Source organism: Pseudophryne corroboree, chromosome 6, assembly GCF_028390025.1.
Source record: "Pseudophryne corroboree isolate aPseCor3 chromosome 6, aPseCor3.hap2, whole genome shotgun sequence".
NCBI lineage: Eukaryota > Metazoa > Chordata > Amphibia > Anura > Myobatrachidae > Pseudophryne > Pseudophryne corroboree.
The window spans coordinates 746,980,719-747,004,506 of NC_086449.1; the positions used below are offsets into that span (position 1 = coordinate 746,980,719).

The 23,788-nt window shown below is 47.6% G+C and overlaps 1 protein-coding gene across 7 annotated transcripts in view; it reads right to left on the reverse strand.

Annotated features, from left to right (window-relative positions):
• Positions 1-23,788, reverse strand: part of RNF213 (ring finger protein 213) — a 680,515-nt gene that overhangs the window by 101,532 nt on the left and 555,195 nt on the right. For all 7 annotated transcript variants that reach the window (XM_063928518.1, XM_063928521.1, XM_063928520.1 and 4 more), the window contains 2 exons: positions 11,234-11,334; positions 2,251-2,433 (listed from right to left, as the gene is read on the reverse strand). In XM_063928518.1, coding sequence (XP_063784588.1) covers positions 2,251-2,433; positions 11,234-11,334 — 284 coding nt within the window. The remainder of the gene's footprint in view (positions 1-2,250; positions 2,434-11,233; positions 11,335-23,788) is intronic.

The window sequence follows — 23,788 nt, forward strand, 5'->3', positions numbered from 1 at the left end:
ATGTGATGCCGTTCTGCTGATGGAGCCACTTGTTCAGGTCGGAAGCGGCGAGGCTCGTAGCGGGATGGACAGATGGCAAAGTCCTGTTGTGTTCCCGTTCTATTGAGAAGTACACTGCACCGCCTCCGTACTGGCCAAATTCCACTGCTGCAGCAACAAGACTGGTGGGCGGAGACTGACGCGTTTCGTCACGGAAGCACGTGACTTTTTCAAAAAAAATGGAATTTGGCCAGTACGGAGGCGGTGCAGTGTACTTCTCAATAGAGAATACTTAAACTCCGTCTGCAGCCACTATAATACTCGTGTGCAACAGTTATTATATGAACTGATACAAAGTTGCCAACACTGACAGTGTTACAAATACAATCTCTGTATTACAATACTCCCCTCAGAGGGAAGCAGAGTTTCTTTTGCCAAATAATACAACTGCTGGCCAGCAAGTAATATTAACTTATTGTACTAATTTATTACATAAAGTATATTTAAAAACCATAATATTTACAGATGTCATTATAAGTATAAATAAAAACAAATTGTTTTTTAATATATATATTTGCCGGCTCTGAATCTGTTTTTTGGATTGATGGTATGAACCCATGAGCGCTAGACCTTTTTCCTGCTGTTCTTTACTGTACAAATTAGGGGTGTATACAGCCCCTTGAGTCAAGCGAACGTGGGTTCAACCACTAAATCTAAGGACTAATAATTTATTCTATACCGACACAGGCGCTCCATATATTTTCTTCCCCTCGATGCAGTGAGCCTGTTGCCAGCAGGTCTCACTGAAAATAAAAAACCTAAAACTTACTTTTTTCTAAGAAGCTCAGGAGAGCCCCCTAGATTGCACCCTGCTCGGTCGGGCACAAAAATCTAACTGAGGCTTGGAGGAGGGTCATAGGGGGAGGAGCCAGTGCACACCAGGTAGTCCTAAAGCTTTCTTTTTGTGCCCAGTCTCCTGCGGAGCCGCTATTCCCCATGGTCCTTACGGAGTTCCCAGCATCCACTAGGACGTCAGAGAAATGAATTATAATCAATTCCTCCGTGGAGACATTTACCAGCAATTGCCTCCAGAAAGTACACAGGGAATTGTGATGGTGGATTACAGTGGGGACGAATTAATACTCTGTGAGGAGGGGGATGTACACAGTGAAAGGGGTGAGGAATCGGACGATGAGGAGGAGGTGGACATCCTGCCTCTGTAGAGCCAGTTTGTGCAAGATTGATTGCTTCTTTTTTGGTGTGGGCCCAAACCAACCAGTCATTTCAGCCACAGTCGTGTGGCAGACCCTGTCGCTGAAATGATGGGTTTGTTAAAGTGTGAATGTCCTGTTTATACAACATAAGGGTGGGTGGGAGGGCCCAAGGACAATTCCATCTTGCACATCCTTTTATTTATTTATTTATCTTTGCATCATGTGCTGTTTGGGGACTATTTTTATAAGTGCCAACACTGCAGTGCCACTCCTAGATGGGCCAGGTGTTTGTGCCGCCCACTTGGGTCGCTTAGCTTAGTCATCCAGCGACCTCGGTGCAAATTTTAGGACTAAAAATAATATTGTGAGGTGTTCAGAATAGACTGGAAATGAGTGGAAATTATGGTTATTGAGGTTAATAATACTATAGGATCAAAATTACCCCCAAATTCTATGATTTAAGCTGACAAACCCGAATCCAACAAAAATTCTTAAGGGAGGTTTTGCCAAAATGCGTCCGAATCCAAAACACAACCGAGGAACCAAAACCAAAACCCGAAAAATGCCCGCTGCACATCTCTACTGAAAATATAAAGAGCAGAGTGGCTTTTTGGTGAATGTTAAAAAGGTCTATGGAAATAAAGTTCCTATATATGAACAGAATAGGTGGCTAATTACCAGTTCCACTTTGCACAGGAATCGCTACCCATGGTGGAGTGTTCAAGTAGTGCCAAGTGTCTCGCGTCATATGGCACAAACTGCTATGGTAATGAGGACCATCTGTAGTAGAGATGAGCGGGTTCGGTTTTACTCGGATTTACCCGAATCTCCTTATTGGCTATCAGACGTCATGTGTTTTGGATAGCCAACAAGAAAAATCCAGAAAATAAGAAATGGCGATAATTCTGGCGCAAAGAACAGAGTAAATCCGAACCCGCTCATCTCTAATCTGTAGTAGGACAATATGCATGCACACGTTCTTGTCTTCTTTATTGTGTATACATTGTGACTGACTCATGTATAGAAGCATAAAGTGTACAAATAAATGGAAGATTACCGCATTTCCTTGGACACAGCAATAGTGAATGCGTCTGGCAGCTGGGCATTGCACAATGGACAAATCTTTTTACCAGTATCTAGCCATTGCTTTAGACATGACTGGCAGTAAACATGGTCGCAGGCAAGGCACACTGGCTCATGTGGCTCCCCTCGGCAGATTGCGCATACTTGCATTCCAAACCTATAAAGAAGACATAATATTCAAAACAGTAAAGATAATATTTTCTAACAGTCAATAGATAGTAACACTAGTGTGGCTGCATCACCCTTCCCCCACACACGTGCCGTGGGAGAGGACTGCATGTATGTCCCATATTGGCATTTTACATAAATGTGAAATGCATTATGTGTTTGAAGGTGTTGAAGGTGCCTCTTCTATACATCCCTAGGGAAATGTGTTACTTCTAATGGTCACTGCATGTCTGAGTAGAAATGCGCTATATCAGTGGTTCCCGAACTCGGTCCTCAAGACACCCCAAGACCGGGAACACACTAGGACGATATTGGGACTATTTGTCGTATTGGAACGACAAATCGTCTACATCATCTAGTGCAGTGGTTCTCAAACTCGGTCCTCAGGACCCCACACGGTTCACGTTTTCCATGTCACACAGCAAGTGCACTGTTTATCACCAACTGCCACATTTTAAAAATCTACAGGTGCCCTGCAAAACATGAACCGTGTGGGGTCCTGAGGGCAGAGTTTGAGAACCTGTGATCTAGTGTGCACCCTCAATTGTGCGCTCCCGTGGCTCGCTTACACAATCGTTTGGTTGACCGCGCTGCACAGTCAATCAAACGTTATCGTCTGTGCGGCTATCCATATTATTGAAGTATGGAACGAGAGATTATACCATTGTTCATGAAATTGTGTAATGTGTACCAGAAATTTGCGATGGTTTGGGTCAAAGGGAAATCACCTCGACCATCGGCATGATTGCCAGTTGTCCTCATGTGAACCCGGCCTAACAGTCCAGGTTTTAAAGTTCTCCATGGCTCAGCACGGATGCTTAAATCAGGGACTAAGGTACTAATTGAGTTACCTGTGGCCAAGCATGAATATACTTGAAACCTGGACTGTTAGGGTGCCCAGAGGACAGAGTTTGGGGACATTGCACTACGCAGTTGTTTAACTGCTTAAACACAGGCCCATATTTATAAACACTTGGAGACTGCTAAATTGCACAGTGATAAAGTACCAGCCAATCAGCTCCTAACTGTCATTTTTAAAACACAGCCTGTAACATGGCAGTTGAGAGCTGGTCGGCTGGTACTTTATCACCGTGCTATTTTTCACTTTCCAAGGCTTGATAAATCTGGGCCAGAATTACTCTGGTGGGATCAGAAGATCTAGAGGTGTTGTGCTGATGATATGATTATTGTAATTGAGAACCAGAGCACTGTGGTGCCATAGGGTTCCCTAACCCTAATGGTCCAGTAGAGAGACTGCGGTAGCTTCCACAGAGCACTGGTACCACAGCAGTCCCACCGAGGAGATACTGGATGGTTTCACAGCAGTCCCAGGAGGCAAAGCATTACACTAGAACCCAGAGGGCTCCTGTAGTGGCAGAAGGATAAATTAATTTTGGCATGGAGAAAGTACTAGGCTCTATGGAAGGGATCCTGGAACTTATTTTTGGTGGGGGGACTTAAAAATAGATACCTCAACCCAGACAAACAGTAGTGGCACCCAGGTAAAGAGCTATTTTGTCTTTAATAGCTCTTTTAAGCGTGATTAATGACCAAAAAGCATTACTAGTCTGAAATGTCTGGTGATATTCCAGCAATATTGCTGCATCTGCTGTGTGACCAATAGAACAGTCTTGTGTTGAGCCAAGCATTCTGAGAAAACGCTCTGTCCTGGTCCCACCTGTCCTGATGGAAAAATAGGATTTTGGTACTTACCAGGTAAATCCTTTTATTTGAATCCATAGGGGGCACTGGAGTACTCTTGGGATATGGACGGTGTTAGCAAGGACTGGGCACTGAATATTCTAATTTCAGTAACTCTCCTCCCCTCCATACTCCCCGACTACCTCAGTGTTTTTTCTTGAGGCGAACAGGATAGAGAGAATGAACAATGGAGAATTACCTATAATATTATAACATAACGGACAACCATAAAGTTGACACATAACGTAACTGACAACTAACCAGTTGACACCATAACCGATAAATCGGTGAGAATGTGTTACCATAAGATCCCCTGAACTTACCACAACCAGGTAAAACTGCTCTGGGTGGGCGTCCAGTGCCCCCTATGGATTCAAAGAAAAGGATTTACCTGGTAAGTACCAAAATCCTATTTTCTTTTTCATCCACTAGGGGTCACTGGAGTACTCTTGGGACGTACCAAAGCTTCCCCCGTGGGCGGGAGAGCTGTTTGGCACCTGGAACAACTAGGCGGCCAAAGCTAGATGCTGATGCCGCAAACGTATTAACTTGTAAAAGCGCACAAACGTGTGCACTGATGACTATGTAGCCGCACGGCAATTCTGCGTCGTAGAAGCCCCACGACCAGCTGCCCATGAAGTTTCCACAGAACGTGTGGAAAGAGCTGTTACCGATGTAGGCGGCTGTAACCTAGCATGAAGGTAAGCCTGACGTATGGTCAGTATAATCCATCTGGATAAGCTCTGCTTAGAAGCTGGCCAACCCATCTTGGCAGCATCATAGAGAACAAACAACGTATCCGTCTTACAAACTGTAGACGTTCGGGATACATAAACGCGTAATGCGCGTACCACATCCAGAGTTCCAGACTGTCCTGTTAACACAGGAACTACTATTGGTTGATTGATGTGAAAAGATGACACTACCTTTGGTAAGAAAGCGGGATTCGTACGAAGCTCCGCTCTGTCATCATGAAACACTAAAAACAGTGGCTTGCATACCAATGCACCCAAATCTGAAACACGCCTTGCCGAAGCTAAGGCTAGGAGAAAAAATCGTTTTCCAAGTGAGAAACTTAACATCCACTTGTTGTAAGGGTTCAAAATATGAAGACTGTAAGAAATCTAAAACCAGATTCAAGTCCCATGGCGCTGTAGGTGGAATGAATGGAGGCTGTACTCTGAGTACACCTTGCAGAAAAGGTGTGTGAGACGGCAATAGAGCCAATCTTCTTTGAAAGTAAATTGACAAAGCAGATACCTGCACCTTTAGTGTAGATAAACGCAGTCCTCCATCTAACCCCGTTTGTAGAAATAACAAAAGACGGGATAACTTGAAAGATGATGTCGGAAACTTCCAAGCTTCACACCAACCTATATAGGCACGCCAAATTCTGTAATAATGAGCTGTCGTAACTGGATTTCTAGCACGTAACATGGTTGTTATAACCGATAGTGGAATGCACTCTCTTCTTAAGAGGGCGGTCTCAACAGCCACCCCTTCAAACGCATCCGCGCTAAATCGGGGTAAAGGAATGGACCCTGTCGTAACAGGTCCGGACGTAACGGAAGCGGCCAAGGATCGTCTGCGAGTAAGCAACAGAGAGAGCAGCGTAAACGGTGGAAACAGATACCCGAGGCTGTACGGCCACGCAATCGTGAGAGCATCCACTGCCACTGCCTTTGGATCTCGCATTCTGGACACATACTGGCTTTTGGTGATTGTGGCGAGACGTTATCAGGTCGACTTGAGGGTAACCCCACCTACCTCTGGACCAACATGTGAAACACTTCTGGATTTAATGCCCATTCTCCTGGATGAAAATCCCGATGGCTGAGATCATCCGCCTCCCAGTTGTCCATTCTCGTAATGAACACTACCGCCAATATCACTTGGTGATGTTCGGCCCAATTGAGGATTCGAGCTACTTCCCGCATTGCCATGCGGCTTCTCTTTCCCCTTTGTTTATTGACGTACGCGACCGCCATTGCGGTGTCTGACTGCACTTGGACCGTCTGAGACCGAAGCAAGTGCACTACTTGTCGTAGCACATTGTAAATTGGTCGGAGTTCTAGGACATTTATAGACCGCAATCTGTCGTGATCCTCCCAGAGACCCTGGAGCTGACAATTTTGAACTACAGCTCCCCAACCTCTGAGACTCGCGCCTGTGATTAGCACTATCCAATTCCAGACGCCTAACCGAGTTCCTGCGGTTAGATTGTGTACTTGGAGCCACCAGAGTACAGAAACTCTGGCCCGTGGAGACAACCTCACCCTCTAGTGAAACTGCAGATGCGAGGCCGACCACTGTGCGAGCACATGCAGTTGAAAAGGAAGTGAGTGAAATCTTCCGAACAGAAGCGCTTTGAAAGCCGCCACTATTGTGCCTAACAGGCGAATGCACAAACATACCGAGGCTTAAGCACTAATCATACCAGATGACGAATAGTCTGTACTTTCTGTTCTGGTAGACAAATTCCTCGATCTACCGTATCGAGAATCATTCCTAGGAAATGAAGTTGTTGAGACGGAATCCGATGTGAGTTCTTGAACATGACAAACCAACCGTGCTGAACCAGCACATTGTACCTTAGCAACGCATGTTGAAGGCACATTTGGTTGAGACGGAGCTTTGATGAGCAAATCGTCTAAGTACGGAACTATTATCACTTACAGGAATATGAGATGAGCCATCAAAACATACATCACTTTGGTGAATACCCTAAGCGCTGACGAGATGGCAAACGGTAGAGCCTGAAACTGATAATGGATCTGCCGTATTGCAAACGCAAGAACCTCTGAAGAGGTGGCCAAATCGGAATGTGTTAGTACGCATCCTCGAGATCCAGCGCAATCATGAATTCCTGTGGCTCTAAACCTGCAAGTACTGTCCACAGAGATTCCATCTTGAATCTGTAGTAAGTATGCAATATTAGCCTGACCAAGCCATCCGGCTTTGGTACCACAACAGACTGGAATAATAACCGTGACCTTGTTGGTGTACAGGGACCGGAATCAAAACTGCTGACTCCAGCAGAGAGTGAATGGCAATTTACCGAACCGCCCTCTTCCTACACAGGCAGTCCTGTGTTGAAAAACCGCAGAGGCGGTAGACTGCTTTTACCACTAAATTGCGGATCCACCCATCTGTGGATATCTGCAACCATGCCAAATGAAACGTCTGAAGGCGTGCTCCCACAACTGGAGCACCGAGATGGTCTGGGAGCCCGTCATGCCACTGGCTTGCCGGTGACCGTAGCGTCCGGACAACTGGCGTTGGTTTGTTGAAAACCACGTCCTCGACCTCGCCTACCAGGCGTGGCTGTTCGTCTGCCACGGCCTCGAAAGGGCTGAGGTCTAAAGGATTTGAACGCTGGTCCAGAGTATCCCGTGAAAAATACCTTTGTCCAAATCAGGACCAAACAACCTTCGCATAAGGTAATGCTTCTATTCTTCTCTCAACCTTTGCCTCCGCCTGCTAAGGACGCAGCCAAAGCGCTTGTCGTGCCACAACGAGTGACGCTGAAAGGCGAGAACTGCCTAGGCAGACGTCCGTAGAAGCTGTACATAGATAATCAGCAGCTTCGCAGATTTGATCAGCGAGAAGCATAAGGTGGACGTTTTGAAGGGCGGACCTGAGTCCTGTTATCCAGACAAGCAACGCCGTAGTTACCCAAATGCCAACCAAACACGGTCGAAGCAACACCCCTGCTGCTGTATACAGCGACTCTAGCATAGCTCCCATGGAGATGTCACTGACTTTGGAAACGGGTAACTAGACTGAAATCGGCGAGGTTTAGAAACCTGTGTACCAGGATCCTATTAACATCTTATTTAGAGATTCCACGCTGGAGATCTGTGGCCTAGTAAAGACCACCTTATAAATTGTCAGAGCCTCTTCAGTCCCTGTAAACTTCAGAGTCTGACGCACCCACACTATCTGACTGCTGGTCTATTCACCCTTCTCACATTCATCTTGCGCAGTTAGGCCTGGCATAGAATCGTCAGGATTGCAACATAGCAGAAACTCTTTGCAAAATAGGAGATGAAATGGGAGTATAAAATATACTGTGCATGTGGTAGAACTCACCGGGAACCCACTGGTACAGACATTGCAGTGAAACAACTTTTCCGTCTTTGCTGGTGACTGACTTATTATGTGACCAGGCAAATAAATAGACAAAGACAAACCAATTCCATCTCAGTAAAATTGCGAAAATGTGTATATGGTCAAAGTGCAGTGCACGTGGCCAGACCATAAGAAACCTGATCCAAAAATTCCTACCAACACCCCTGCGCCATCCGGTGGAGCAGTGTTGTAGGACAGGAACGTTCTGGAAAAGAAACAGAAAGTATGATTAAAATGGCCTCCAGCCATGTGCTTATAGTCAAAGAACATATAGCATATTTTGTTACATTACCATATATACATACATACAGTATTTTATATACATTTTCTATGGTATAACATTGTCTATGGTATAACAAGTGCTACACGAATGTATATATAACATAATGCAGCCCCTTCTTTAGCATAGGCTGTCCATTGTTGCTGCTGTGGCATAATCTCTCCCCCCTGCAGCTGCGCTACAAGTAATAGGGACAGGGAAACTCCTGACTGCCCAGCATGAGCCCACTAGTTACTAGAGGGCTGTTTTACAGGGACAGACCGCGGCAGCAGTGTGCACTGTCCGCGGTCTGTTGATCAGAGGCGCCGGCATCCCCCCCCCCTGCTACCCCTTAGTGTGTGCAGGGAGCGCTGGCAGTGCTGAGCTGCCGGCCATTATTGAGACAGACCGCGGCAGCAGTGAACGCTGCCCGCGGTCTGAGGGAGCAGTTACCTTACCTTAAGTGACGTAGCCTCCGGCCGTTACAGGGACAGACCGCGGCAGCACTGAACGCTGTCCGCGGTCTCATTGCATAACAGGCAGGGAGCGCTGAGAAAGGCGCTTGCAGCGGCCGTCCAGCGCGTCCCTCTGAGCGGCGGCCGAGAATAAGGGAGCGGCAGTGGGGCGCTGATAACAGCGGTGGCGGGGACGGAGCAGCGGGATACCTCGGGCGACGCACATAGCAGTCCCCCCACACGGCGGGGCGGCAGCGTGAGCTGACCGCCCCTGTCATAAATACCTGGGTTCCTGAGCTCTGACGGGGCTTCTACAGCAAGCTCCGTTCGGCAGCCTCAGCTGAAGGTAGCTGATGTACTTGGGCTCTGACGGGGCTTCTTCCAGCAAGCGCCGTCCAGTGCTTTCTGCAGTCTTAGCTGTTGTTAGCTGAGCTGCTTGTGGCTGTGAGGGGGCTCCTTTGTGAGGCCCGACACGCCAAGAGCTGCACGCAGCAGCTTCTGTAATCCTGGACCCATAGCTTTTGTGGAAGCTGGGAAAGGATTGTAAGGTATAAAAAATAAAACAAAAATATTTAAAAGTAAAAAATGTATGTCCCCCTCTGGAGGTCCACACTTGTGCTTCCTGTCCATGTGAGCACCGAAAAAACACTGAGGTAGTCGGGGAGTATGGAGGGGAGGAGAGTTACTGAAATTTGAATATTCAGTGCCCAGTCCTTGCTAACACCGTCCATATCCCAAGAGTACTCCAGTGACCCCTAGTGGATGAAAAAGTAATGAGTGGTCAGGAAATTTTAGTCAAAGACTTTAGCAACAAGGTTCTAAAGCAGTTACACACACTACTCAGCAGCTAGCAGTGAGGAAGCCTTTTGGGGAAACCACAGTGGTGTGTATTAGACACATAGTGAGTGGTTGGTAGTCAAGTAGGAATGGTCAGTAACCAAGTGGAACTATACCCCCAAACACGGTGGCAGAATAAGCCCATCCGGTCACACACAGAGGGGGGAATTCAATTAGCCCTGAAGCCGACACTGTTGAGGGATTTTTTTTTTCATCTGCCAGATGCAAGTTTTGTGAGAAAAAAAACAGACCGAGGGGAAAAAAAAATTGGGAAAAAAATAAATCACAGTAAAACCCCTCTTTTCCCCAAAAAATTCTTTTGGGGTAACTGAATTCCCCTCAGAGTGTGGGAGCTGTGGAGACAAACAAATTTTCATGTGCTGAACTTTTCAACATTAACGACTGCCTCTGTACATTTAGGTCTGGGACTCAGGGTTGACACCAATTTGGTCGACACCTGAAATAGGTCCACATGGACAAAAGGTCGACACCAATTTGGTCGACACCTGAAATAGGTCCACATGGACAAAAGGTCGACATGTACAAGGTCGACATGGAAGAAGGTCGACATGAGTTTTTATGTTTTTTTGGTGTCGTTTTCTCCGTAATGTGAGCGGGAACTCTTAGTGTACCGTGTTCGCTCGCCATGCTTCAGGCAAGGTTACCATTCCCAATTGTAGTCCACGTGGATAGTAAAGTATGAAAAAGTTCAAAAAATGGGGAAAAACTCATGTCGACCTTTTGTCCACGCCGACCCAAGGTGTGTCAACCAATTGGTGTCAACCTAAGTGGTGTCGATTTGGAGTCCGGATACCGTACATTTACCACTGCCAACTCCTATGGGTATTTATATTCAGATTTAAATGGGATGCAGTCAATTTACCAATAATCAAAATCCCGACGGTCAAAATACTGACAGCAATTGACAAACGGTCAAAATCCCGACATGGTCAAAATCCCGACATTTAAAATACCGACAAGGTCAAAATACAGACATTTATAATGTCGACAGGTCAAAAAGTCGACATACAATTTTTTTCATTGACACCGACTTGTTCATACTTTATCATCCCAGTGGACCTGGAGGGGGAGTATAATAGTGTGCCGAGCGCAGCGAGCCATGCGAGGGGACGCGGTACACTTATATGTTGTCCATGTCGACCTACAGTATGTCGACATACATACACAAAAAAACCACGGAAAATCACGTGTCGGCATTTTGACCTGTCAACATTTTGCATGTCGGTATTTTAAACTTGTCAGTATTTTAAATATCAGTATTTTGTCTATGGCGGGATTTTGACCGTCTGTCAATTGCTGTCGGGATTTTGACTGTCGGTATTTTGATTGTAGGTATTTCATACCGATCCCATTTAAATACATACAGAACTTTTTACAAATATTACCTGGAAACAGATTTGGCAACTTCATCTCTGCATCTATGAAGAACATCAACAACGGCCATAAAAGGTCTGTGAGACTTAACATCAGGGAAGTCCTCCAGGCACTGATAAGAAAAGCACCAAAACAAGATTATTTCTAGGGAATACTTGGGAGTAGTCAACAAATTAGTTGTGTACAGGAAAACGGCAACTCAGCATCTCACTGGTGGATGAGGGTAAGGAGGAGCAGCTCACAGGTAGGAAGCCTCTGTGAGGGATCGCGCTGTGAGCCGGGGGAGGGGCCACCAGGGAAGAGCTTACCCACCCTGTGTGGACATTAATCCCCACATCAGTGCCTCCAGTGGTCTCCACACCCGGAGGTAAAGACTGCTAAAGTCGCAATTCCCCTGCTCCCAGGTGTCCGGCTGCAGCCTTGGGTGCCTAGTGAAGCGTTGCTAGTTATGCCCCGCTGGTGCCCGCCAAAATCACTGGACCGCTCACCAGTGTTGTGGCGCCGGCGGAAGTTGTTAGAGGAGCAGTGCAGACGCCAAACGCTGCTTGCTTAATAGAAAAATTTACCAAAAATAAAAGTAAATTATAAAAAATAAGATTTTACTCACTGGTAAATCTATTTCTCGTAGTCCGTAGTGATGCTGGGACTCCGTAAGGACCATGGGGAATAGCGGCTCCGCAGGAGACTGGGCACAACTAAAGAAAGCTTTAGAACTACCTTGTGTGCACTGGCTCCTCCCACCATGACCCTCCTCCAGACCTCAGTTAGGATACTGTGCCCGGAAGAGCTGACACAATAAGGAAGGATTTTGAATCCCGGGTAAGACTCATACCAGCCACACCAATCACACCGTATAACTCGTGATACTATACCCAGTTAACAGTATGAAATATAACTGAGCCTCTCAACAGATGGCTCAACAATAACCCTTTAGTTAGGCAATAACTATATACAAGTATTGCAGACAATCCGCACTTGGGATGGGCGCCCAGCATCCACTACGGACTACGAGAAATAGATTTACTGGTGAGTAAAATCTTATTTTCTCTGACGTCCTAAGTGGATGCTGGGACTCCGTAAGGACCATGGGGATTATACCAAAGCTCCCAAACGGACGGGAGAGTGCGGATGACTCTGCAGCACCAAATGAGCAAACTCTAGGTCCTCCTCAGCCAGGGTATCAAACTTGTAGACTCTTGCAAAAGTGTTTGAACCCGACCAAGTAACAGCTCGGCAAATTTGTAAAGCCGGGACCCTCGGGCAGCCGCCCAAGAAGAGCCCACTTTCCTCGTGGAATGGGCTTTTACAGATTTAGGGTGCGGCAGTCCAGCCGCAGAATGTGCAAGTTGAATCGTGCTACAGATCCAGCGAGCAATAGTCTGCTTAGAAGCAGGAGCACCCAGTTTGTTGGGTGCATACAGGATAAATAGCGAGTCAGTTTTCCTGACTCCAGCCGTCCTGGAAACATATATTTTTCACGGCCTTGACTACGTCCAGTAACTTGGAATCCTCCAAGTCCCAAGTAGCCGCAGGCACCACAATAGGTTGGTTCACATGAAAAACTGATACCACCTTAGGAAAGAATTGGGAACGAGTCCTCAATTCCGCCCTATCCATATAAAGAAATCAGATAAGGGCTTTTGCATGACAAAGCCGCCAATTCTGATACACGCCTGGCCGACGCCAAGGCCAACAGCATGACCACTTTCCATGTGAGGTATTTTAGCTCCACGGATTTAAGTGGCTCAACCCAATGCGACTTCAGGAAATCCAACACCACGTTGAGATCCCACGGTGCGACTGGAGGCACAAACGGGGGCTTACTATGCAGCACTCCCTTAACAAAAGTCTGAACTTCAGGCAGTGAAGCCAGTTCTATTTTGGAAGAAAATCGATAGAGCCGAAATCTGGACCTTAATGGAACCCAATTTTAGGCCCATAGTCACCCCTGACTGTAGGAAGTGCAGAAATTGACCTAGCTGAAATTCCTCCGTTGGGGCCTTCCTGGCCTCACAGCACGCAACATATTTCCGCCATATGCGGTGATAATGGTTTGCGTTCACTTCTTTCCTAGCTTTAATTAGCGTAGGGATAACTTCCTCCGGAATGCCCTTTTCCTTCAGGATCCGGCGTTCAACCGCCATGCCGTCAAATGCAGCCGCGGTACGCCTTGGAACAGACAGGCCCCCTGCTGCAGCAGGTCCTGTCTGAGCGGCAGAGGCCATGGGTCCTCTGAGATCATTTCTTGGAGTTCTGGGTACCAAGCTCTTCTTGGCCAATCCGGAACAATGAGTATAGTTCTTACTCCTCTCCTTCTTATTATTCTCATTACCTTGGGTATGAGAGGCAGAGAAGGGAACACATACACCGACTGGTACACCCACGGTATTACCAGAGCGTCCACAGCTATCGCCTGAGGGTCCCTTGACCTGGCGCAATATCTTTTTAGCTTTTTGTTGAGGCGGAACGCCATCATGTCCACCTGTGGCCTTCCCAACGGTGTACAATCATTTGGAAGACTTCTGGATGAAGTCCCCACTCTCCCGGGTGGAGGTCGGGTCTGCTGAGAAAGTCTGCTTCCCAGTTGTCCACTCCGGGAATGAACACTGCTGACAGTGCTAACACCTGATTTTCCGCCCATCGGAGAATCCTTGTGGCTTCTGCCATCGCCATCCTGCTTCTTGTGCCGCCCTGTCGGTTTACATGAGCGACCGCCATGATGTTGTCTGACTGGATCAGCACTGGCCGGTGTTGAAGCGGGGGTCTAGCCTGACTTAGGGCATTGTAAATGGCCCTTAGGTCCAGAATATTTATGTGTAGAGAAGTCTCCTGACTTTCCATAGTCCTTGGAAGTTTCTTCCCTGTGTGACTGCCCCCCAGCCTCGAAGGCTGGCATCCGTGGTCACCAGGACCCAGTCCTGTATGCCGAATCTGCGGCCCTCTCGAAGATGAGCACTCTGCAGCCACCACAACAGCGACACCCTGGCCCTTGGAGACAGGGTTATCCGCCGATGCCTCTGAAGATGCGACCCGGACCACTTGTCCAACAGATCCCACTGGAAGATCCTTGCATGGAACCTGCCGAATGGAATTTCTTCGTAAGAAGCTACCATCTTTTCCAGGGCTCGCGTGCATTGATGCACCGACACGTGTATTTGTATTAGGAGGTCTCTGTCTAGACACGACAACTCCTTGGACTTCTCCTCCGGGAGAAACCCTTTTTACTTGTTCTGTGTCCAGAACCATACCCAGGAACAGTAGACGCGTCGTAGGAACCAGCTGCGACTTTGGAATATTCAGAATCCAGCCGTGCCGTTGTAGCACTTCCCGAGATAGTGCTACTCCGACGAACAACTGCTCCCTGGACCTCGTCTTTATAAGGAGATCGTCCAAGTACGGGATAATTATTTCGGCCATTACCTTGGTAAATACCCTCGGTGCCGGGGACAGACCAACGGCAACGTCTGGAATTGGTAATGACAATCCTGTATCACAATTTTGAGGTACTCCTGGTGAGGAGGGTAAATAGGGACATGCAGGTAAGCATCTTTGATGTCCAGTGATACCATGAAATTCTCCAGGCTTGCAATAATCGCCCTGAGCGATTCCATTTTGAACTTGAACCTTCGTATATAAGTGTTCAAGGATTTCAATTTTAGAATGGGTCTCACCGAACCGTCTGGTTTCGGTACCCCAAACATTTTGGAATAGTAACCCCGGCCTTGTTGAAGGAGGGGTACCTTGATTTCACCTGCTGGAAGTACAGCTTGTGAATTGCCGCCAGTACTACCTCCCTTTCTCCGAGGGCAGCAGGCAAGGCTGATGTGAGGTAACGGCGAGGGGGAGTCGCCTCGAACTCCAGCCTGTATCCCTGTGATACTACTTGCAGAACCTAGGGATCCACCTGTAGTTCCCGAGACGCGCCCCCACCGCACTTGTCTCCACCTGTGGAGCCCCAGCGTCATGCGGTGGACTCAGAGGAAGCGAGGGAAGATTTTTGATCCTGGGAACTGGCTGTCTGGTGCAGCTTTTTCCTTCTTCCCTTGTCTCTGTGCAGAAAGGAAGCGCCTTTGACCCGCTTGCTTTTCTGAATCCGAAAGGACTGTACCTGAAAATACGGTGCTTTCTTAGGCTGTGAGGAAACCTGAGGTAAACATTTTTCTTCCCAGCTGTTGCTGTGGATACGATGTCCCAGAGACCATCCCCAAACAATTCCTCACCCTTATAAGGCAGAATCTCCATGTGCCTTTTAAAGTCAGCATCACCTGTCCACTGCCGGGTCTCTAATACCCTCCTGGCAGAATGGACATTGCCTTAATTCTGGATGCCAGCCGGCAAATATCCCTCTGTGCATCCCTCATATATAAGACGACGTCTTTTATATGCTCTATGTTAGCAAAATATTATCTCTGTCTAGGGTATTAATATTATCTGACAGGGTATCAGACCATGCTGCAGCAGCACTATTCATGCTGAGGCAATTGCAGGTCTCAGTATAGTACCTGAGTGTGTATATACAGACTTCAGGATAGCCTCCTGCTTTTTATCAGCAGGCTCCTTCAAAGTGGCCGTATCCTAAGACGGCAGTGCCACCTTTTTTGACAAACGTGTGAGCGCCTTATCCACCCTAGGGGATATCTCCCAACGTGACCTATCCTCTGGCGGGAAAGGGTACGCCATCAGTAACTTTTTAGAAATTACCAGTTTCTTATCGGGGGAACCCACGCTTCTTCACACACTTCATTCACTCATCTGATGGGGGAACAAAACACTGGCTGCTTTTTCTCCCCAAACATAAAACCCCTTTTATGTGGTACTTGGGTTCATGTCAGAAATGTGTAACACATTTTTCATTGCCGAGATCATGCAACGGATGTTCCTAGTGGATTGTGTATATGTCTCAATCTCGTCGACACTGGAGTCAGACTCCGTGTCGACATCTGTGTCTGCCATCTGAGGTAACAGGCGTTTTTTTGAGCCCCTGATGGCCTTTGAGACGCCTGGGCAGGCGCGGGCTGAGAAGCCGGCTGTCCCATAGCTGTTACGTCATCCAGCCTTTTATGTAAGGAGTTGACATTGTCGGTTAATACCTTCCACCTATCCATCCACTCTGATGTCGGCCCCACAGGGGGCGACATCCCATTTATCGGCCTCTGCTCCGCCTCCACGTAACCTTCCTCATCCAACATGTCGACACAGCCGTACCGACACACCACACACACACAGGGAATGCTCTGACTGAGGACAGGACCCCACAAAGTCCTTTGGGGAGACAGAGAGAGAGTATGCCAGCACACACCAGAGCGCTATATAATGCAGGGATTAACACTATAACTGAGTGATTTTTTCCCCCAATAGCTGCTTGTATACACATATTGCGCCTAAATTTAGTGCCCCCCCTCTCTTTTTAACCCTTTGAGCCTGAAAACTACAGGAGAGAGCCTGGGGAGCTGTCTTCCAGCTGCACTGTGAAGAAAAAATGGCGCCAGTGTGCTGAGGGAGATAGCCCCGCCCCTTTTTCGGCTGACTTTTCTCCCGCTTTTTTCATGGATTCTGGCAGGGGTATTTATCACATATATAGCCTCTGGGACTATATATTGTGATTTTTTGCCAGCCAAGGTATTCATATTGCTGCTCAGGGCGCCCCCCCCCAGCGCCCTGCACCCATCAGTGACCGGAGTGTGAGGTGTGCATGAGGAGCAATGGCGCACAGCTGCAGTGCTGTGCGCTACCTTGTTGAAGACCGAAGTCTTCTGCCGCCGATTTCCAGGACCATCTTCATGCTTCTGGCTCTGTAAGGGGGACGGCGGCGCGGCTCCGGGACCGAACGATCGAGGTCGGGTCCTGTGTTCGATCCCTCTGGAGCTAATGGTGTCCAGTAGCCTAAGAAGCCCAAACTATCTCCAGTCAGGTAGGTTCGCTTCTTCTCCCCTTAGTCCCTCGTAGCAGTGAGTCTGTTGCCAGCAGATCTCACTGAAAATAAAAAACCTAAAATATACTTTCTTTTCTAGGAGCTCAGGAGAGCCCCTAGTGTGCATCCAGCTCAGCCGGGCACAAGATTCTAACTGAGGTCTGGAGGAGGGTCATGGTGGGAGGAGCCAGTGCACACCAGGTAGTCCTAAAGCTTTCTTTAGTTGTGCCCAGTCTCCTGCGGAGCCGCTATTCCCCATGGTCCTTACGGAGTCCCAGCATCCACTTAGGACGTCAGAGAAATAAAGCTTGGTGCATCTGGCTCCTGCTAGTACCAAACCAAAACTGGCAAGCCTGGGGCCGAGGATGAGGGACCAAGGCATCCTGGGAGCTAAAGCTTTAACCACCTACACCCCATGGTATCCCTCTGGACCCCTAGGAACCCTGAAGAAAAAAAATGTAATTAAATAGAGCATTCTCTGTGTGCTTTTTTCCTTGTGCTGGGAGGTTGAGGTACTGTCTGGCAAATGGCGGCATGGTACCACACTGTGATGTCTAAGGTATATAGCGCTATACAACTCTGCTGACCAGAACATAGGGGGTAATTCCAAGTTGATCGCAGCAGGAATTTTGTTAGCAGTTGGGCAAAACCATGTGCACTGCAGGGGAGGCAGATATAACATGTGCAGAAAGAGTTAGATTTGGGTGGGTTATTTTGTTTCTGTGTAGGGTAAATACTGGCTGCTTTATTTTTACACTGCAAATTAGATTGCAGATTGAACACACCACACCCAAATCTAACTCTCTCTGCACATGTTAAATCTGCCTCCCCTGCAGTGCACATGGTTTTGCCCAACTGCTAACAAAATTCCTGCTGCAATCAACTTGGAATTACCCCCATAGAGAGGTATAATCAGAGAATCACTGGATTCTGTGCTGCATGCTTCTCCATATTTGGCCGCATTCAGAATGCAGATAATTTGCTAACTGAAAAGTAATGTTACTATAGGCTCATCTTTATAAGTACACATCTCACCGCCCACTGATTTCCATCCACAGCTGTCATTACTAGTTTTGATGCGCTTACACCTACCATGTGCTGGGTAGGCCTGAAAAAGGCGTCCCCTTACCTTATGCTCCATACAGGATAGGACACAACCAAGGCTACACACTTCTCCTGTGCCGTTTCCATGCATCCACCCAGTTGTCTCCCAGCTGACACCAAGAAACACTAATCTCACATGTCCTGAGGAAAGGCGGAGATGCCTCTAACTCCGTATCACCCAGAGATCCACTACTGTACATTAGTAGCTTGCAGAAATTCACTCAGTTCAGCTATACATGGAGTAGCTGTTACTTTAGTGGCACTTTAATCCAAATAATAAGATTTTAAACCTACCGGTAAATCTATTTCTCCTAGTCCGTAGAGGATGCTGGGGACTCCGTAAGGAGACATGGGCACCTATAAAGAACTTTTAGTATGGGTGTGCACTGGCTCCTCCCTCTATGACCCTCCTCCAGACCTCAGTTAGAGAACTGTGCCCAGAGGAGATGGACAATACGAGGAAAGGATTTTGTAAATCTAAGGGCAAGATTCATACCAGCCCACACCAATCATACCATATAACCTGGAATACCCATAACCAGTTAACAGTATGAACAAACAACAGCAACGGTCCAAGACCGATTCCAACTGTAACATTACCCTTATGTAAGCAATAACTATATACAAGTCTTGCAGATTTTCCGCACTGGGACGGGCGCCCAGCATCCTCTACGGACTCGGAGAAATAGATTCACCGGTAGGTTTAAAAATAGGATTTTGGCACATACCAGGTAAATCCTTTTCTTTGAATCCATAGGGGGCACTGGAGTACTCTTGGGATATGGACGGCTTCCGCAGGAACAGGGCACTGAATATTTAAATTTAGAACACTCCACCCCTCCATATCCCAGAGTACCTCAGTGTTTTTCACTGATCCGAACAGGAGCTATAGAGAGGTTGACAATGGAGAATTACATATAACATAACGGACAACAATGAAGTTGACACATAACGTTACTGACAACTAAACAGTTGACACCATAACCGATAGAACTTGATAATTTGAACCAGTCGGTGAGAGTGTGTTACCATAAGATCCCCTGAACTTACCACAAACCAAGTAAAACTGCTCTGGGTGGGCATCCAGTGCCCCCTATGGATTCAAAGAAAAGGATTTACCTGGTAAGTACCAAAATCCTATTTTCTTTTTCATCCACTAGGGGTCACTGGAGTACTCTTGGGACGTACCAAAGCTTCCCCCGTGGGCGGGAGAGCTGTTTGGCACCTGTAACACTAGGCGGCCAAAGCTAGATGCTGATGCCGCAAACGTATCAAACTTGTAAAAGCGCACAAACGTGTGCACTGATGACCATGTAGCCGCGCGGCAAAGCTGCGTCATAGACGCTCCACGACCAGCTGCCCATGAAGTTTCCACAGAACGTGTGGAATGAGCTGTTACTGATGTAGGCGGCTGTAACCTAGCATGAAGGTAAGCCTGACGTATAGTCGGTTTTATCCATCTGGATAAGGTCTGCTTAGAAGATGGCCAACCCATCTTGGCAGCATCATAGAGAACAAACAACGTATCCATCTTACGAACTGTAGACGTTCGGGATACATAAACGCGTAACGCGCGTACCACATCCAGAGTTCCAGAATGTCCTGTTAACACAGGAACTACTATTGGTTGATTGATGTAAAAAGATGACACTACCTTTGGTAAGAAAGCGGGATTCGTCCGAAGTTCCGCTCTGTCATCATGAAACACCAAATACGGTGGCTTGCATGACAAGGCACCCAAATCTGAAACACGCCTTGCCGAAGCTAAGGCTAGAAGAAAAATTGTTTTCCAAGTGAGAAACTTAATATCCACTTGCTGTAAGGGTTCAAAATATGAAGACTGTAAGAAATCTAAAACCAGATTCAAGTCCCATGGCGCTGTAGGTGGAATGAATGGAGGCTGTACTCTGAGGACACCTTGCAGAAAAGTGTGTACCGACGGCAATAGAGCCAATCGTCTTTGAAAATAAATTGACAACGCAGATACCTGCACCTTTAGTGTAGATAAACGCAGTCCTCCATCTAACCCAGTCTGTAGAAATAACAAAAGACGGGATAACTTGAAAGATGATGTCGGAAACTTCCGAGCTTCACACCAACCTATATAGGCACGCCAAATTCTGTAATAATGAGCTGCCGTAACCGGCTTCCTAGCTCGTAACATGGTTGGTATAACCGATTCTGGAATGCCCTCTCTTCTTAAGAGTGCGGTCTCAATAGCCACCCCGTCAAACGCAGTCGCGCCAAATCGGGGTAAAGGAACGGACCCTGTTGTAACAAGTCCGGACGTAGTGGGAGCGGCCAAGGATCGTCTGCTAGTAGTCCGCGGAGATCCGAGAACCAAGCTCTCCGAGGCCAATGAGGTGCCACTAGTATGACTGTGACCGACTCTCTTTTGATCCGTTTTAGCAACAGAGGGAACAGCGGAAACGGTGGAAACAGATACACGAGGCTGTAAGGCTGACAATCCGTCGTTAGAATTATCCAATTCCAGGCGCCGTACCGTTTCCCTGCGGTTAAATTGTGTACTTTGAGCCACCAGAGTAGAGACACCCTTGCCCGTGGCGACAACCTCACCCTGTGGTGAATCTGCAGATGCGAGCCCGACCACTGTGCGAGCACATCCAGTTGAAATAGACGTGAGTGAAATCTTCCGAACTGAAGTGCTTCGAAAGCCGCCACCATTGTTCCTAAGAGGCGAATGCACAAATCTACCGAGACTGTGCGTGGCTTGAGCACAGATGGCGAATAATCTGTACTTTCTGTTGTGGTAGGTAAATTCTTTGATTTACCGTATCGAGAATCATACCTAGGAATTGAAGTAGTTGAGACGGAATTAGATGTGATTTCTTGAAGTTGACAATCCAACCGTGGTGAACCAGTACATTGTACGTTAGCAGCGCATGTTGGAGAAGCATCTGTTGAGACGGGGCTTTGATGAGCAGATCGTCTAAGTACGGAACTATTGTCACTCCCAGGGATCTGAGATGAGCTATCATCACAGACATCACTTTGGTGAATACCCGAGGCGCTAACGAGAGGCCAAACGGTAGATCCTGAAACTGGTGATGGTTCTGGCGTATTGCAAAACGCAAGAACCTCTGATGAGGTTGCCAAATCGGAATGTGTAAGTACGCATCCTTGAGATCTAGCGCAATCATGAATTCCTTTGGCTCTAAACCTGCAATTACTGACCGCAGAGATTCCATCTTGAATCTGTAGTAAGTGACGTACTGATTGAGACCCTTTAAGTTCAATATTGGCCTGACTGAGCCATCCGGCTTCGGTACCACAAACAGACTAGAATAATAACCCTGACCTTGTTGTTGTACCGGGACCTGAATCAAAACTGCTGAATCCAGTAGGGACTGAATGGCAATTTGCAGAACCGCCCTCTTGTCGTCCGAGAGAGGTAGTCCTGTCTTGAAAAACCGCAGTGGCGGAAGACCGTCGAACTCTATTTTGTAACCTCTTAACACTAAATTGCGGATCCACCCATCTGTGGATGTCTGGAACCACGCCAAATGGAACGTCTGAAGGCGTGCTCCCACAATTGGAGATCCGAGATGGGCTGGGAGCCCGTCATGCCACTGGCTTGTCGGTGACCTTAGCGTCTTAACGACTTGTTTGTTGGAAACCACGTCCTCGACCCCGTCTACCAGGCGTGGCTGTTCCTCTGCCACGCCCGCGAAAGGGCTGAGGTCTAAAGGATTTGAACGCAGGTCCAGAGTATCTCCGTCTTGGTACCTTTGGAGGAAATGGTAAGAAAACAGACTTTCCTCCCGTAGCCTCAGAAATCCATTTGTCCAATTCAGGACCAAACAACTTCTCGCCACCGTAAGGTAACGCCTCTATACCTCTTTCTCCGCTTGCCAAGAGCGCAGCCAGAGAGCTCGTCGTACTGTAACCAGTGACGATGAAATGCGAGAAGTGAGCTGACAGACGTCAGTAGAAGCTGTACATAGATACTCCGCAGCCTCACACATTTGATCAGCAAGAAGTACAAGGTGATCGTCATGTAGGGCAGACTTGAGTTCTGTTATCCATACTATGAGCGCCTTAGTGACCCAAATGCCAACCAACCCAGGTCTCAGCAGCACTCCTGCTGCTATATACATGGACTTTAGCATAGTTTCTATTTTGCGGTCTGAAGGGTCTTTAAGCATAGTAGCAGTTGGCACTGGTATGGTTAATTTCTTTGTAAGTTTCAACACAGACAAATCAACCATTGGTGGATTCTCCCATGTACATGTCACCGAGTCTGGAAACGGGTAACTAGACTTAAATCTGCGAGGTATAGAAAACCGTTTATCTGGATTCTGTCGTGTTTCTACTAACATCTTATTAAGAGACTCCGAAACAGGAAAACACATTGGAGATCTCTGTCGTTTAGTAAATACGACTTCATCATTTGTCAGAGGCTCCTCCGTTTCTGTAAACTTCAGAGACTGACGCACCACTCTGATGAGATTATCAATGCCTGGGCTGTTAAAATCATCACTATCTGACTCCACTTCACCCTCCTCACCCTCATCTTGTGCCGTGAGGTCTGGCATGGAATCGTCAGAATGCAACATAGCCGAAACAGGTAAATCATAAGACACATGAAATTTATCCCGTCTACCCAAAATGGATTTGGACCTTTCGCAAGGCTGAGACGCCTCCGGTAGTTCTGGTGGTCTCACCCTAGACTCAGATCTTGCCGCTTCCCGCTCTTGTCGAGCGGCGGTCAATTCTGATTGCAACCCAGCCAGTACATTGGCTAGCATTTCCCATGGAGGGTCCGGGGAGGAAACTGGCTTTAAAACCGGAGCAGAAATTGTATTCGTAACTGAGTCCACAAAACATACTTTACATGTGGTAGATCCATCCGGTAACACACTGCTACAGACCTTGCAGTGAACCTGCTTTTTAGTTTTTGCTGGTGCCTTACTCATTATGCAGACAGACAATACAATATACAAAAACAGACAATTGCACGACTCAGTAAAATAGTACTAAGGTGTGTGTGATATATATATCTGGCCAAGTGTAGTACACGTGGCCAGTCCTATGAAATGTGATCCAAAATTCCCACTAACACCCCTGCGCCTCCGGTGGAGTAGAGATGTAGGACAGGAACGTTCTGGAATCACAACAGGAAGACACAGGAAGCATGGTTAAAATGGCCCCTATGCCATGCTTACAGTATAATCACAGTACAGGTCATAATCTTTTAAACAGATATATAACCTTCCATGCAGCCTAGCATACTGCTGCTGCTGCTTGCCCCCCCTCGTGCAGTTGATAATGGTGCTGTGATTCTCCCCCCCCCCTCCCTGTATGCTCCGTGTAATGAGCATGTAAAAAGGGGCGGGGCGCGGGTAGTGGCAACCAAGGCTTGCCCTTAGTGTGGTGTGGCCAGCGGTAGTGTGGTGCGGCCAGCGGTACTGTGGGGCGGCCAGCGGGAGCCGGGTAGCGGGACGCGCCGGAGAACAGATAGCGGGAGGCGGGGAGTGCGGCTCCCTCGAAGCAGCTTTGAGCAGTGGCGGCGGCCGGTGCAGCAGCGGCG